We start from the raw sequence: 15,587 nt of genomic DNA on the forward strand, positions 1-15,587 counted from the left end.
ATATTTTTGCCATTTCCAACTGGGTTTCGGCTTCTCTGGCGGCCTCTTCTCTTTGTCTGGCAGCCTCTTCGGCTTCTCTGGCAGCCTCTTCTCTTTGTCTGGCGGCCCTTTCGGCTTCTCTGGCGGCCCTTTCTTTCTGGATTTCGGCTTCTCTGGTGGCCAGTTTCATTTTCAAAACTGCTTCTTGTTTGGCGTAATGCAGTCGCACCTTGGCCGCTTCTGCCTTGGCTCTTGCCTGTGTGGACTTACTTGATGTCGTTCTACTGCCCTTGTCGCAGGGCGCCATCAACTTGATCCCGGATCGAGCTGACATTGCGGCACTTGGAACACCTGATAACGCCTGGGTGGGCTTACTTGATGTCGGTTTACTGCCCTTGTCGCTGGGCGGCGTCGACTTGATGCTGGATTGAGCTGACATTGCAGCACTTGAAACACCTGATAATGCCGCTTTTTCACTGTCACGTTCTCCTTCGGGTGTAACGAAACGCCGAATTTAACGTCCGGATAAACCACAGCCAATGCAAACCAGATCGCAGTAAGATTAACCATTTACTGTTCACTCTTCACATTAACATATGGTGAAAAAGCATTGCTCTCACTGTGATTTCTCATGCCTGCAAAACTGCTTCTGCCCAGGTGAGCCTCGTGGAAAGCCCCCACCCTCGCGCTAATTTCAAACCGGTGTTTTCCCACAAGACGCGGCGAAACCGGATGTGACGTCATCGCATGCCGATATATTTTACATGCAATGAATATACTTTAAACACTTCTAATTCTAACTAGAAAATACTATTGAATGAATTACTAAGCGAAAATATTATAAACTAAATAACTGTCGTAAAGACAGCACAATGTATATCATCTGCTTTTTTTTTCATTTCCGTTTATACATGCAGTCCTCTCATGTTCCTTATCCTCCTGCACCTCACTATCTGCTCTGACACTCTGGTTCCCCTCCCTCTGCAAATCTGGATTAAATTCCCCGGAGCAGCACTGGCAAATCTACCCGCAAGAATGTTATTGCCCCCCCCCCTCCAGTTCAGGGGCAAACCGTCCTGTCGGAACAAGCCCCACCTTCCCGGGAACAAAGCCCAATTGACCAGAAACATGAAGCCCTCCCTCCTGCACCATCTCCTTAGCCACGTATTTAGCTGCACTCTCCGCACATTTATATTTACAGGGACTTTACTCCTGACGCCGGTCCCGGGACCCGACCCGTTTACAGACCCGGAGCGGAACCGGAGCAGATTCTCAGCCACTGGTTCACATCCCAGGTCACGAAGAGAGGATAAAGTTTCCCCGTGAATTTATTCCCAGTGAAGGTGTGGAGATGGGACTTGGTGTCCGCGTTGTAAAATGAAACTGTCCCGGACTCGTAACTGAGATAAACTCCCACCCTCCCGGGGATGGGACCGGCAGCGAGACGGGACTCGGGGGAGGGGCGACCGGACACGTCACAATCCCGATGTAACACGTCATCAAACCGCCCGATGACCCAGAATCCGGTCTCCGGACTCAGACTGACCCGTCTCTTCCTCTCCACAGACTCTGCGGCAACTCCCAGAAACCAGAACCGATTCCCCGTCACCTCCACCTCCCAGTAATGTCTCCCCGATGTGAATCCCTCCGATCCCAGCACACATTCCCAGTCTGTGAATCTCTTCCCGGTGTCAGGGAGATTCCTCCGGGTCCGGGTACATCTCACACTCTTCCGATCCTCAGACACCTCGAGCCACGGACTCGCCGTTTCCACATCCAGGGTGACAGAGACTGGGGGGAGAAGCAGAGAATTTCATCTGTGAGTGTGAAGGGGGCAGTGTGATGGTTTGAGACATTAAAGGAGGTGACAATGGGAACCAGTGGGGGAGAGATGAATGGCAGATTGGACCAGGAGGGGGAGGGGTGGAAACCCTGTGGGTGAACTGTGTGTGTAGACGTAATGAGAAGCTGGAGGGGGCAAAGATGGCAGATGAGGATGACTTTGTCCCCTTTCCCACAACCCCATCCCCCACAGCCCCTCATTAGGACAGGGGATGAATTTGCAGGAACCCTTAAGCAACACAGGTATTGATGAATTATTTCAGTCTGAACCCTAGACTGTTTACTCGTTTCCATAGAAACTTCCCGGCCTGCTGTTCCCCCAACAATTTGTGTGTGTTACTCTGCTTTAAATATACTCAATTATTTGGCCTCCAAAGCTGCCTGTGGCAGATTCACTATCCTGTGGATAAAGGAATTCCTCCTCATCTCTGTCCTAAATGGACATCCCTATAGTCAGAGGCTGTGCTTACCGTTCTCGACCCACCCACATCCTCCCAACATCAACTCTCTCCAGACAGGTGTCAGAGAGATCTGGCGAGACCCTTCATCAGGACCTGTGCAGCTTGGATTACCAGCATCTGTAGATTTTCTTGTGTTTGATTTTTAAAGCAGAAGTTATTTTATCATGAGCTGATCCATTTTCCCATTCTCTCATTTAGTCCCACTCTCCCACCCTCTCACCATGACCTGTCTACTCACATACCTATCAATCTCTGTCTTAAATACACCCAATGACTTGGCTTCCACTGCTGCAAGAAATTCACAGATTCACCACCCACTGGCTAAAAAAATTTCTTTGCATCTCCGTTCTGAATGGGCGCCCTTCAATCCTTAAGTCATGCTCTGTCGTACTAGACTCCCCCACCATGGGAAACAACTTTGCCACATCCACTCTGTCCATGCCTTTTAACATTCGAAATGCTTCTGTGAGGTTCCCCCTCATTCTAAACTCCACGGAGTACAGTCCAAGAGCGGTCAAACATTCCTCACATGTTAACACTCTTATTCCAGGAATCATTCTCGTGAATCTTCTCTGAACCCTCTCCAATGTCAGAACATCCTTTCATAAATAAGGAGCCCAAAACTGCACACAGTATTCCAAGTGAGGTCTTACCAGTTCCTTATAGTGCCTCAACATCACATCCCTGCTCTTATTTTCTATTCCTCTAGAAATGAATGCCAATATTGCATTCATCTTCTTCACCACCGACTCAACCTGGAGGTTAACCTTAAGGGTATCCTGCACGAGCACTTCCAAGTACAATTGCATCTCAGAATTTTGAATTCTCTCTCCATTTCAATAATAGTCAGCCCGTTTATTTCTTCTACCAACGTGCATGACCATACACTTTTAAACATTGTATTTCATTTGCCACTTCTTTGACCATTCTCCCAATCTATCCAAGTCTCTCTGCAGACTCTCTGTTTCCTCAGCACTACCGTCCCCTCCACCTATCTTTGTATCATCAGCAAACTTAGCCACAAAGCCATCTATTTCATAATCCAAATTGTTGATATACAATGTAAAAAGAAGTGGCCCCAACATGGAGCCCTGTGGAACACCACTGGTAACTGGCAGACAACCAGAATGGGATCCTTTATTCCCACTCTCTGTTTCCTGCCAATCAGCCAACGCTCTATTCACATAAGTAAATTTCCCATAATTCCATGGGCTCTTACCTTGTTTAGCAACTTCATGTGTGGCACCTTGTCAAAAGCCTTCTGAAAATCCAAATACACAACATCCACTGCATCTCCCTTGTCTAGCCTACTTGTAATCTCCTCAAAAGATTTCAATGGGTTTGTCAGGCAGGATTTTCCTTTAAGGCAACCATGCTGAGTTTGGCCTATCTTGTCATATGCGTCCAGGTACTCCGTAACCTCATTCTTGACAATTGACTCCAGAAACTTTACAACCATTTCTCAATCTAACAGGTCTATAATTTACTTTTTGCTTCCTTGCCCCTTTCTTAAATACCAGAGTGGCATTTACAATCTTCCACTCCTCCGGAACCATGCCAGAATCTATTGACTTTTGAAAGATCATTGCTAATGCCTCCGCGATCTCCACAGCTACTTCCTTCAAAACACAAGTGTGCATTCCGTCTGGTCCTGGAGATTTATCTACCCTGAGACTATTCAGCTTCCTGAGTACTTTCTCTGTCGTAATTGTGACTGCGCACACTTCTCTTCCCTGACACCCTTGAGTGTCCGGTATACTGCTGATATCTTCCTCAGTGAGGACTGATGCAAATACTCGTTCAGTTCCTCAGCCATCTCCTTATCTCCCATTACAATTTCTCCAGCATCATTTTCTATCTGTCTAATATCCACTCTCAACCGTTTTTTATTCTTTATATACTTGACAAAGCTTTTAGTATCTTCTTTGATATAATTTGCAAGCTTCCTTTCATAGTTCATCTTTTCCCTCTTAATGGCCTTCTTAGTTTCCTTTTGTAAGCTTTTAAAATCTTCCCAATCCTCTGTCTTCCCACTAATTTTTGCTTCTTTGAATGCCCTCTCCTTTGCTTTTACTTTGGCTTTGACTTCTCTTGTCAGCCACTTTGGCTTTGACTTCTCTTTTTCCATTTGAAAAATTCTTCTTTTTTGGAATATATCTGTCTTGCACATTCCTCACTCCTCACATAAACTCCAGCCACTGCTGCTAGGCCGTCCTTCCCTCTAATGTCCCTTTCAAGTCAAATTTGGCCAGTTCCTCTCTCGTGCCACTGTAATTTCCTTTACTCTACTGCAATACCGACACATCGGATTTCGGCTTCTCTTTCTCAAATTTCACAGTGAACTCAATCATGTTACGATCACTGGCTCCTAACGGTTCCTTCACCTCAATCTCTCTAATCACCTCTGGGTCATTACACAATATCCAATCCAGTATCTCTGATCCCCTAGTGGGCTCAACAACAAGCTGTTCTGAAAAGCCATCTCGTAGACATTCTACAAATTCTCTCTCTTGAGATCCAGTGTCGACCTGATTTTCCCAATCCACTCGCATGTTAAAATCCCCACAATTATCATAACACTGCCCTTCTGGCAAGCCTTTTCTATTTTCTGTTGTAATTTGTAATCCACATCACTGCAGCTGTTAGGAGGCCTGTAGATAACTGCCATCAGGGTCCTTTTACCCCGGCGATTTCTTAGCTCAACCCAGAAAGATTCTGCACTTCCGATCCTATGTCACCTCTTTCTAATGATTTAATATCATTTCATACCAATAAAGCCACGCCACCCCCTCTGCCTACCTGCCTATCCTTCCGATACACCGTGTATCCTTGGACGTTTAGCTCTCACAGCCATGCATCCTTTAGCCACGTCTCAGTGATGGCCACAAAATTATACCTGCCAATCTGTAGCTGTACGACAAGATCATCCACCTTATGCCTTATGCTGTGTGTATTTAAGTATAACACCTTAAGTCCAGTATTTGGTCAGTTTTGCTTTGATTGCACTGCAACTCATCCCAGTGGCTGCAAATTTGCCCCATCACCTGCCTGTCCTTCCTGACATCTTTACTGCTCACTATCTTAGATTTATAGATTCCCTCTCCTCCGCTCTATCATTCCGGTTTACCATCCCCCTGCCAAATTAGTTTAAACCCTCCCTAACAGCTCTATTAAACATTCCCGCGATGATATTGATCCCCTTCGGGTTCAGGGGTAACCCGTCCTTTTTGAATAAGTAGTACTTCCCCCAGAAGAGATCCCAATGATCCAAGAATCTGAAGCCCTGCCCCCTGCACCAGTCTCTCAGCCACGCATTCATCTGCCTGATCCTACTATTCTTGCCCTCGCTAGCACGTGGCACAGGTAGCAATCCTGAGGTTACTACCCTGGAGGTCCTGCTTCTCAGCTTCATTCCTAACTCCCGGAAATCTCTCTTCAGGACCTCCTCCCTTTTCCTCTCTATGTCATTGGTACCAACATGTACCAAGACAGCTGGCTGCTCACCCTCTCCCTTCAGAATATTCTGGACCCGATCCGAGACATCCCGTACCCTGGCACCTGGGAGGCAGCACACCATGTGGGTATCTCTGCCAGGCGCACAGAATCTCCTGTCTGTTCCACTGACTATGGAATCCCCTATGACTACCGCATTCCTCTTCTCCCTCCTTCCCTCCTGCACAACAGCGCCAGGCTCAGTGCCAGAGACCCGGTCACCGTAGCCGTCCCCTGTCAGGTCATCCCCCTCAACAGCGTCCAAAACGATATACTTGTTGCTGAGGGGGGCAGCCACAGGGGTGCTCTCCACTATCTGGGCATTTCCCTTCCCTCTCCTGACAGTCACCCAGTTTTCTGACCCCTGTAGCCTAGGGATAACTACCGCCCTGTAGCTCCTGTCTATCACCTCTTCATTTTCTCTAATAAGCAGTAGGTCATCAAGCTGCAGCTCCAGATCCCTAACACGGTCTCCGAGGAGCTGAATCTCGGTTCACCTGGTGCAGATGTGGCTATCAGGGAGGCTGGAGGTCTCCCAGGATTCCCACATCTGACACCCTGAACAAAGCACAGACCCTGCAGACATGCTACCTAATTCTACAGGAATGACACAAAGAAAGATGGGTCTACTCACCCACTTACTTCACCAAGCACACGGACTTTTTAAACGGTTAACTAATGTGCCCTGCTGTTCCCCCGTCCGTCCAGGCCGATTTGCCAAGGGGAGAAAAAGAGTCGGTTCCTCGCTCTCAGCTCTTCCCGTTACCGCCTAAGCCCGTTGAGCCAAAGCCCTACACTCTGCTGCCACCCACTCCGCTGCCCGCTGTATAGGGTGGTCATCTTTTTAAACTCTCCGCGCTGTCCTGTGCAGTCTCGCCGTTCTTGTACACAAAGTTTTTTTTTTACACTGTCTTCCTTCAGAATTTAGCTCCCACGCCGCCCTTCTTATCCCAATCTAAAAAAACACCTTCAGTCCTGTATTCATCAGCCTATTCCACAATGTCCACATGAACTTAAGCAAGGCCTTTGATGTCGATGACAGACCACACTTGGAGTATTGTCTGCTTTTCCGGTTCCCGAATATGGGGAGGATGTAATTACACTGGACAGGAGGCTTCAGGAGGATGTTACCAGGACTGGGGGCTTGGGTTAAAATCAGAGAGTGGGTAAGCTTGGGCTATTCAGCTGTAGTGTAGGATGTTCAGGTATGACCCCTTATGGAGGGAAATAATTCTAAGGAGCTTAAATAACGTTCTTTTTCCAAGAAATGGGAGTACAGAACCAGAGGCCTCAGATTGAAAGTGAGATGGGAAATCGGGTAACATTCTAAGAGAGGGAGGTTGGTGAACGGAATTTTCCCTCAGACGCTGTAGAAACAGGTAAAAAATAACATATTTTAAAATAAATACACAGATGGGAAATGGTTAGAGGGATGGGGGGTGTGGCAAATACACACAAATGGGCCATGCTCAAGAAGACATCTTAGTCTTGCAAATTGATGAAGTGGGCCGTGAGTTCAACATCCATCAAACCCTCCGAGATCATCCTCCTGAGGAATCTCACCCCTAAGTCTGTCTGTGAAGTGTTGATGTGACGTCACGTCAGAGGGCAGCTCAGTGACACAGAACAGACAGACTGGGTAAGGACGGCAGATTTCAATCCTAAATGGGAATTTGTGCCTATTTCTGTGGCCGTGTGTCACACTCTGTTAGTGTGTGTGTGTGTGTGTGTGTGTGTGTGTGTGTGTGTGTGTGTTGATTGTGGTAAATATCCGTGTGGAGTGTATACACATTGAAGGAGAGTGTGCACATTGAAGAATTTGTATGTTTCAGTGTGTCATCACATGTCTGGTGTGTGTTGACAATGAGTCACACGTGATTGAGTTGTTTAAATGAATAAATGACTGTCTCTGAAGAGACTGGTTTCCAGGTTACTGAGGGAAATAACAACGTACATTGCTGAGGCTCTGACTACAATCTGCCAGTCCTTCCTGTGTATGTGTGTGAGGGAGCTTTGCCAGGCCGGTTATGCTGTGTGTGCTTCTCCCGAGATGAAATCTTGACTCATGTCAATGCTTGTTGGTGTGTCCGAGCTGATTCTCACAATGCTTCAATGAAGTGGTCTGATCACCATAAAACATAGGAGCAGAATTAGGCCATTTTCCTATCGAGTCTGCTCCGCCATTCAATAATTGATGATCCTTTTTTTCCCTCCTCAGCCCCACTACCTGGTCTTCTCCCCGTAACCTTTGATGCTGTGTCCAATCTAGAACCTATCAAGCTCTGCCTTAAATACACCCAACAGGTTCCACAAATTCACTAGCTGCTGGCACAAATTTCTCCGCATGTTTTAAATAGATTCCCCCTCTGTCTTGAGGCTGTGCCCTCTTGTCCTAAACTCCACCACCATGGGAAACATCCCTTCCACATCTACTGTCTGAGACTTTCAACATTCGAAAGGTTTCTAGGAATTTCAACATTTGAAAGGTTTCAATGAGATTCCCCCTCATCTTTCTAAATTCCAGCGAGTGCAGACACAGAGCTATCAAACGTTCCTCGTATGATAACCCTTTCATTCCTGGAATCATCCTTATGAAATGAACCTTCTGCAATGCCAGCACATCTTTTCTTAGACGAGGAGCCCAAAATTGTTCACAATACTCAAGGTGAGTCTTCACCAGTGCCTTATAAATCCTCAGCATCACATCCCTGCTCTTGAAATGAATGCTATTTAAACCGATTGAATTCAATGCTAACATTGGATTTGCCTTCCTCACCAGTGACTCTACCTTCAAGTTAACCTTTAGGGAGTTCTGCAGAATGACTGCTGAATCCAATTTCGGCTCAGATTTTTTGATTTTCTCCCCATTTGAAAAAAAAATCTGCACATTATTTCTACGACCAAAGTGCAGGACCATGTATTTTCCAACATTGTATATAATTTGCCAATTTCTTTCCCATTCTCCTCATCCAAGTCCTTGTCCAGCCTAACTGTTTCCTCAACACTACCGGCCCCTCCGCCAATCTTCGTATCATCTGCAAAGCCTGGAAACAAAGCCATTTACTCTAGGACAAGAGGGTATGACTTCATGATTGAAGGACGTCCTTTTAGAACTGAGATGCGGAGAAATTACTTTAGTCAGTGTGTGTGGAGAATCTGTGGAATTTGTTGCGACATGTGGCTGTGGAGGCCAAGGCATATTTAAGGCAGAGATGTACCGGTTCTCATTTAGCCAGGGCATCAAATGGTATGGGGTGAAAGCAGGGGAGTGGGGATGTCCGGAAGAATTGGGTCTTCCCATGACTGAATATTGGAGCAAACTCAATGGGCCGAATGGCCTATTTCTGCTCCTATATCTTATTGTCTATTCCATCAGCTAAATCTTGATATACAGCATAAAATGAAGGTGTCCTAACACCTGTGTCCCTGAGGAACACGAGTCACTGGCAGCCAACCAGGAAAGGTTCCGTTTACTCCCATTCGCTGTTTCCTACCAATCAGCCAATGTTCTAACCATGCCTGTAACTTTTCTGTAATACCATGGCCTCTTAACCTGGTTACCACCTTCATGCGTGGCACTTTGTCAAAGGCCTTCCGAGATTCCAAGTATACAGCATCCACTGCATCCCCTTTATCGATCCTGCTTGTAATCTCCTCAAAGAATCCCAACAGGTTTGTCAGGCAGAATATTCCCTAACGAAGCCATGCTGACTTGTCCTATCTTGTCCAGTGTCACCAAGTATTCCATAGCCTCATACTTAACAACTGACTCCAATTTCTTCCCAACCACAGAGGTGAGGCAAACTGGTCAATAATTTCCTTTCTGCTGCCTTCCTCCTTACTTAAAGAGTCAAGTGACATTTGCCATTTTCCAGTCCTCTGGCACCATGCCAGGGTCCAGTGATTTTGAAAGATCATTTGGAATGCCTCCATAATTTCTACTGCGACCTCTTTCAGAACACTGGGGTGCAGTTCATCTGGTCTTGGTGACTTATGTATCTTTGGGGCTTTCAGCTTTTTGAGCAGCTTGTCCCTTGTAACAGTAACTGCACTCACTTCTCTTCCCTCGCACTCTTCAACACCGGGCACAGTGCTGGTGTCTTCCACGGTGAATACTGGTGCAAAATATTTGGCTTATCTGCCATCTCTTTATCCTCTGTTATTATGCATCCAGCCTCATTTTCTAGCTGTCCTATATCCACTCTCATCTCTGTTTTATTTTTTTTACAATACTTGAAAAATAATTTGATATTGTTTGCTATCTTGTTTTCCAAAGATAGGTGTGTAAAAAGGGCCAGAAGGATCATTGGATACCAGAGTCACCCCAACCACAAACTGTACCAGTTGCTACCATCCGGGATACGGTACCGCAGCATAAAAGCCGGGAGCAACAGGCTCCGGGACAGCTTCTTCAACCAGGCCAGTTCAATTCAAATCAATTTCTTTTTTATTTTTTCCCACCTTTTAGTTCCTCTCTGTAGATATTTAAAAGCTTCCCAATCCTCTCTCTTCCGAATAATTTTTGTTTAGTTGTATGCCCTCTCCTTTGCCTTTACATTAACTTGTCAGCCATGGTTGTACTATTTCGCCATTTGAGTATTTATTTATTTTTGGAGTACATCTATCCTCATTTTCCCAGAAACTGACACCATTTCTGCTCTGCTCTCATCCCTGGCAGCATCTCCTTCCAATTTGCTTTGGCCAACTCCTCTCTCAGACCACTGTAATTTCTTTTACTCCTCTGAAATACTACAAAGTCTGACTTTACTGTCTCCTTATCAGATTTCAAGTTGAACTCAGTCATGTTGTGAGCTCTGCCTCCTAAGGTTTCTTTTAACTACTCACCTCTGGTTCAATACATAACACCCAATCCAGTAGAGCTGTTCCCCGAGTAGGCTCAACGACAAACTGCTCTAGAAAGCCATCACATTGCATTCAACAAACTCACTCTCTTGAAATCCTTTACCAACCTGATTTCCCCAATTGACCTGCATGTTGAAATCTCCCATGATTATCATAACATTGTCCTTTTCATCAGCTTTTTCTATTTCCAGTTGTAATCTGTGGGCCTCAACCCACTGACTGTTGGGAGGCCTGTATATGACTGGTGTCAGTGTCATTTTTACTTTTGCAGTTCCTTACCTCAACCCACAAGGATTCAACATCTTCCAATCCTATGTCACATCTAGCTGCTGATTTGCCAGCAGAGCCACACCACCCCCTCACCCGACCTTCCTACACCACCGATACATTGTGTAACCTTGGACATTCAGATCCCAACTACAACCATGATTCTGTAATGGCCACAATATCACACCTGACAATCGGTAATAGTGCAACAAGATCATCCACCTTATTTCTCATACTCCATGCATTGAGATATAACACTTTGTGTACTGTATCTGCTACCCTTTTTAAATCTGCATCTCTAATGCACTGACACTCACCCTGCTGGCTGACATTTTGTCCTCGCATCTGTCCGCCATATCTGACAGTCTGACTGCACGCTATCTTTGCATTTTACCATCAGTCCTATCCCTTCACTCCAGTTCCCGACCTCCCCCCCAACAAATTAGTTCAGACCCTCCCCAACAGCTCTATCAAACCTCTCTGTGAGAATATTGTTCTCCCTCGGGTCGAGGTGCGACCTATCCCTTTTGAGCAGTTCGTTCCTCCACCAGAACAGATCCCGATGATCCAAGAACCTGAATCCCTGTCCCCAGCACCATCTTCTCAGCCATGTTTCTCTGTCAGATTATCCTGTTTCTACCCTCACCAGCACGTGGCACAGGCAGCAATCCAGAAATTACAACACTGGGGGTACTGCTTCTGAGCTTTCTACCAAGCTCTCCAAATTCTATTTTCAGGACCTCTTTGCTTTTACTTCCAATGTCATTGTCATAAATTTACCAAGATATCTGGCTCTTTGGCCTCCCTCTCTAAAATGCTGCGGACACGATTCGAGGCATCCCTGACCCTGGCACCCAGGAGGCAACATACCATTCGGGTGTCCCGTTCACATCAATAGATTCTCCTGTCTGTTCCCCTGGTGATTCAGTCCCCGATCACGACCACTCCCCTCTTCGGCCTCTAACAACAGTGAGAGTTGCTGATCCGGAAGGGGGAAGACCTGTGTCAGTCAGGGTCTGCACTCACAGGGCACATGAAGGACTTGTGTATTTTCCTGACAATCCCGGTCACCACACTGATACTCATTTTTATTCCCTACAATATTATTGTCAGTATTAAATTCCCAGTTCCTCTGGTTAGATCCAAACTTATGTACTGGTGTGTTAGTGCATTCGCCTGGGATTGGAACACAGTGGTTCATCTGCCAGTCCCGTGTATTGGTTGTATTGTGACCCTGTGCTGGTGTGTCCAGGGGTCTGACATCTCCAGCTGACCATGTGACAGTGATGCCTCCCAGTCAGTGGGGTTGATGTGGAATAAACTTCAGTTCCCCTGCACCCCAGTATTATAGACAATCTTTGCCTCAAATTGGAAGTAAATTGATCTTCATAAACAAGGAGAAATGAATCTTTGTAAGTTTTACCTCGATTAATAGCATCAAGCATTTCTCTCAGCACTGTGTTCAACAAATAGAGGTGATCGAATTTTTCAACCGGTAGGGTCTCATCTGTCACTGACAATTCCTGGACATCGTCATTAATCCTGTAAATATTAAACTGCTGGTTATAAATTGCTATTCTGAACTATTTTCAAATCCATTCAGGGTTTCAGTAAAGAGCCTGTCCTACCTTCTGTTCCGACGAGCTTCCTCCTGAAATAAATAAAACACAAATCTGATTAGACTTGGACTTACTGTCCACATCCTGAATTTCATCCAAATCATTACAAGGTGTTGAAAATTCCCACTCCCACAATCACTCAGACACACGGACAATACAGAACCATGGGGTAAATGACAGGGAAAGTTTATGAATGTCAGACCATTACTGAGAGGAAGAAACTTACAGGGAGGACAGGACAGGCTGTGCATTATCATCTGGATATGACGTCAGTGTGATAGGATGGAGGAATTTAAGATCAGTGATGTATGTGATTGTGTGCAGGTGGAGGAAGTACCTCTATTTATGGGGAGACTCGTGGGGAGATGTAATTCCAGATGGATTTTAACAAATTCCACAAGAAATTTAGTGAGGAGGATGTGAAACTCGCTGTCACAGGAGTGGATGAAATGGAACAGCAGAGACTGACTGTAATGGGGAGGCTGGATAAACAGTTGAGGGACTAGGGAGTTCGGGGCACTGTTGCTGGGTCCGGTGAGTAGGTGGCAGGGGGCTTGTGAAGCAGGGATACTGATAGAAGATGGACCTAATGGCCTGTTTATGATAGAGAATGGGATATAATCCCATGTGAAATGTATCCAAAAAATAAAGAGACAGTGAAAGTTTCCATAATCTGACGGAAACCAGATACAGGAGATAAGTCTGATGTGTGGGTCAAATTCTTTGTTCTCACTGAGACCCTCACACCAACTGCATCAGACACACTCACAGCCTGTGACTGGAACCGGGTGTTAATGGGAGTTTTGGAGGATATTTAATGCGGTATTTAAGGAAACAGTCAGCAGCTCTGTGTTATGATCGGAGTAAATAATTTCAGAGAGATTTGCATTCTGTCCTGGGATGTACAGAAGTTGTGGAAGTCTAGTTTTGGGACAATAGACAATAGGTGCAGGAGTAGGCCATTCGGCCCTTCTAGCCAGCACGGCCATTCACTGTGATCATGGTTGATCATACACAATCAGTACCTCGTACCTGCCCTCTCCCCATAACCCTTGACCCCGCTATCTATAAGAGCTCTATCTAACTCTCTCTTGAAAGCATCCAGAGACTTGGCCTCCACTGCCTTCTGGGGCAGAGTATTCCACGTATCCACCACTCTCTGCGTGAAAAAGTTTTTCTGCATCACTGTTCTAAATGGGCTACCCCTTATTCTTAAACTGTGGCCTCTAGTTCTGGACTCACCCATCAGCGGGAACATGCTTCCTGCCTCCAGCGTGTCCAATCCCTTAATAATCTTATTATTATGGGACAACAACAACCCTGAATAGTTGTATCAGTTGTCTGGTGAGAAACAGTTTGCTGCCATTTGTAAATGCTGTGTGTAGGAGCAACACGTCTGTTTTCTGTCTGCATTGTATTCTGTGTTACGTGTTTATTATGGTAACTCGTCACGTGAGTGGGGACGTGGTAAAAGCGAAGGGAATAAGTTACGTATTCATACTTTGTTCTTCACAGTTTTGAGGGGAGGATGGGCGGATGTCATTCTGTTCTTGACCGCTGTGTTGCAGCTTACTTTACAATGAATTACCCTGAAGCTTCATCGCTTCAAGATTGTATTTTACTAATGAAGGACTGAAAGCGTATCTTGGACATTTTGAAATGTCATTATTGGAGTGATGGGAGGGCGCATCATGCAGGTATAACAACTTGTGTGAGGTCGCCAGCAGCGGCAATTGATTTGTTAGAATTTTCAAATATACCACTGTTTATTTCGTGCCCTTTGACAGAAACAAATTGAAATATAATCCCTCACCTTGAGAAATATCACACCATCTTTCTGATCCATCTGTTCCTTTAACTTAGTGACTTCCTCATGAATAATCCTTATATTCTCTTGAAGAGCTAGAAGATTTTTCTCCATTGGGTTGAGAATCCTCTTCTCTTCTTCCCTGAGATCCCTGAGTAAGCTCTGCTCTTTCTCAGTGATAATCTGGCGCAGTTCAGCAAACTGGGATGTGACGTGGGACTGAAGGCTGTGTGACTGTTCCTGTTGAATGAAAGGTGAAGATTAATATACTGCATTGCTGTGCTCTGTTTCCTTTTGTCGTTCAGTTCGGTCTATTGGAGTCCATGCTACTTCTGAGTGCATTCCCGTCAACACCATTCCCTCACGTTTTCCTGAAACCTACTCTCACTTATTGACCCATAAACTCCCATCTGATTCACACACACCCTCCCCACCTTCACAGGGTTAACGGTAATTAGCCATTCATCCGGCATGTCCTTGGGATGTGTCGGAATCTCTCGTGGTCACAGGGGGAGCATGCAAACTCCACACAGACAGCAGCAGAGGTCAGGATCGAACCCAGGTCACTGGAGCTGCGATACTCGGCTACTCTGCATTAAAGGGAGCAAAACTCGACAGTAAAATCAGAAATTCCGCTCAGGAAGCCTCACCCGAACTCCGGAAATCTTCTCTTTCTGTTGCTGCTCCTTTTCCTGGAAGTCTGATTCCTTTTTTGTGAGAGAGTCTAAGGAAGATTTTAGCTGATCCTGGAAGTCAGAGAGTGAAGGAAATAGAAACAAAGATGCTTCAAAAGTAACAGGTGATCAAACCCGATTATCACACAAAATGCCGGAGGAACTCAGTGAGTCAGGCAGCATCTATTCAGGGGAAATAAACAGTCGGTGTTCCGGGATGAGACCCTTCATTAGGACTGGGAAGGAATGTGACAGGAGCCAGAATAAAATGGTTGGGGATGAGAACCAGCTGACAGGTGACGGGTGAGACAGCGTGAGGGGGAACGTGGGGGAGGGTAATGCAGAGAGGGGACAGGTGGAAGAGGTAAAGGGCTGGAGAAGTAGGAATCTAATACGAGAGGACAATCGACCATGGAAGAAACGGGAGGAACTGGGCTGTTTGCGGCCCTGAATGGCGACGAGGGAGGAGGTTAGGAGTCAGGTGTAGCAAAGGACAAAGGAAATATGTTAAGTTAACGTTAGTTTTTACCTTGTAGATTTTAACAGCTTCTTTAATCGGCTTGAAGCGGTGCTCTCTGTGTTC

General features: G+C 45.8%; 1 protein-coding gene across 1 annotated transcript; it reads right to left on the reverse strand.

The window, feature by feature from the left end:
- Positions 1-1,217: 1,217 nt before the first annotated feature.
- On the reverse strand, positions 1,218-15,288 carry LOC132385877 (E3 ubiquitin-protein ligase TRIM39-like). The gene is made up of 5 exons (XM_059958119.1): positions 14,981-15,288; positions 14,337-14,570; positions 12,533-12,555; positions 12,328-12,446; positions 1,218-1,770 (listed from the first exon to the last, which is right to left on the reverse strand). The coding sequence occupies exons 2-5, from the start codon at positions 14,442-14,444 to the stop codon at positions 1,220-1,222; spliced, it is 801 nt and encodes a 266-aa protein (XP_059814102.1). The 5' UTR covers positions 14,445-14,570; positions 14,981-15,288; the 3' UTR covers positions 1,218-1,219.
- Positions 15,289-15,587: the final 299 nt, after the last annotated feature.

Source organism: Hypanus sabinus, assembly GCF_030144855.1.
Source record: "Hypanus sabinus isolate sHypSab1 chromosome X2 unlocalized genomic scaffold, sHypSab1.hap1 SUPER_X2_unloc_31, whole genome shotgun sequence".
In the NCBI taxonomy this organism is placed as follows: Eukaryota; Metazoa; Chordata; class Chondrichthyes; order Myliobatiformes; family Dasyatidae; genus Hypanus; species Hypanus sabinus.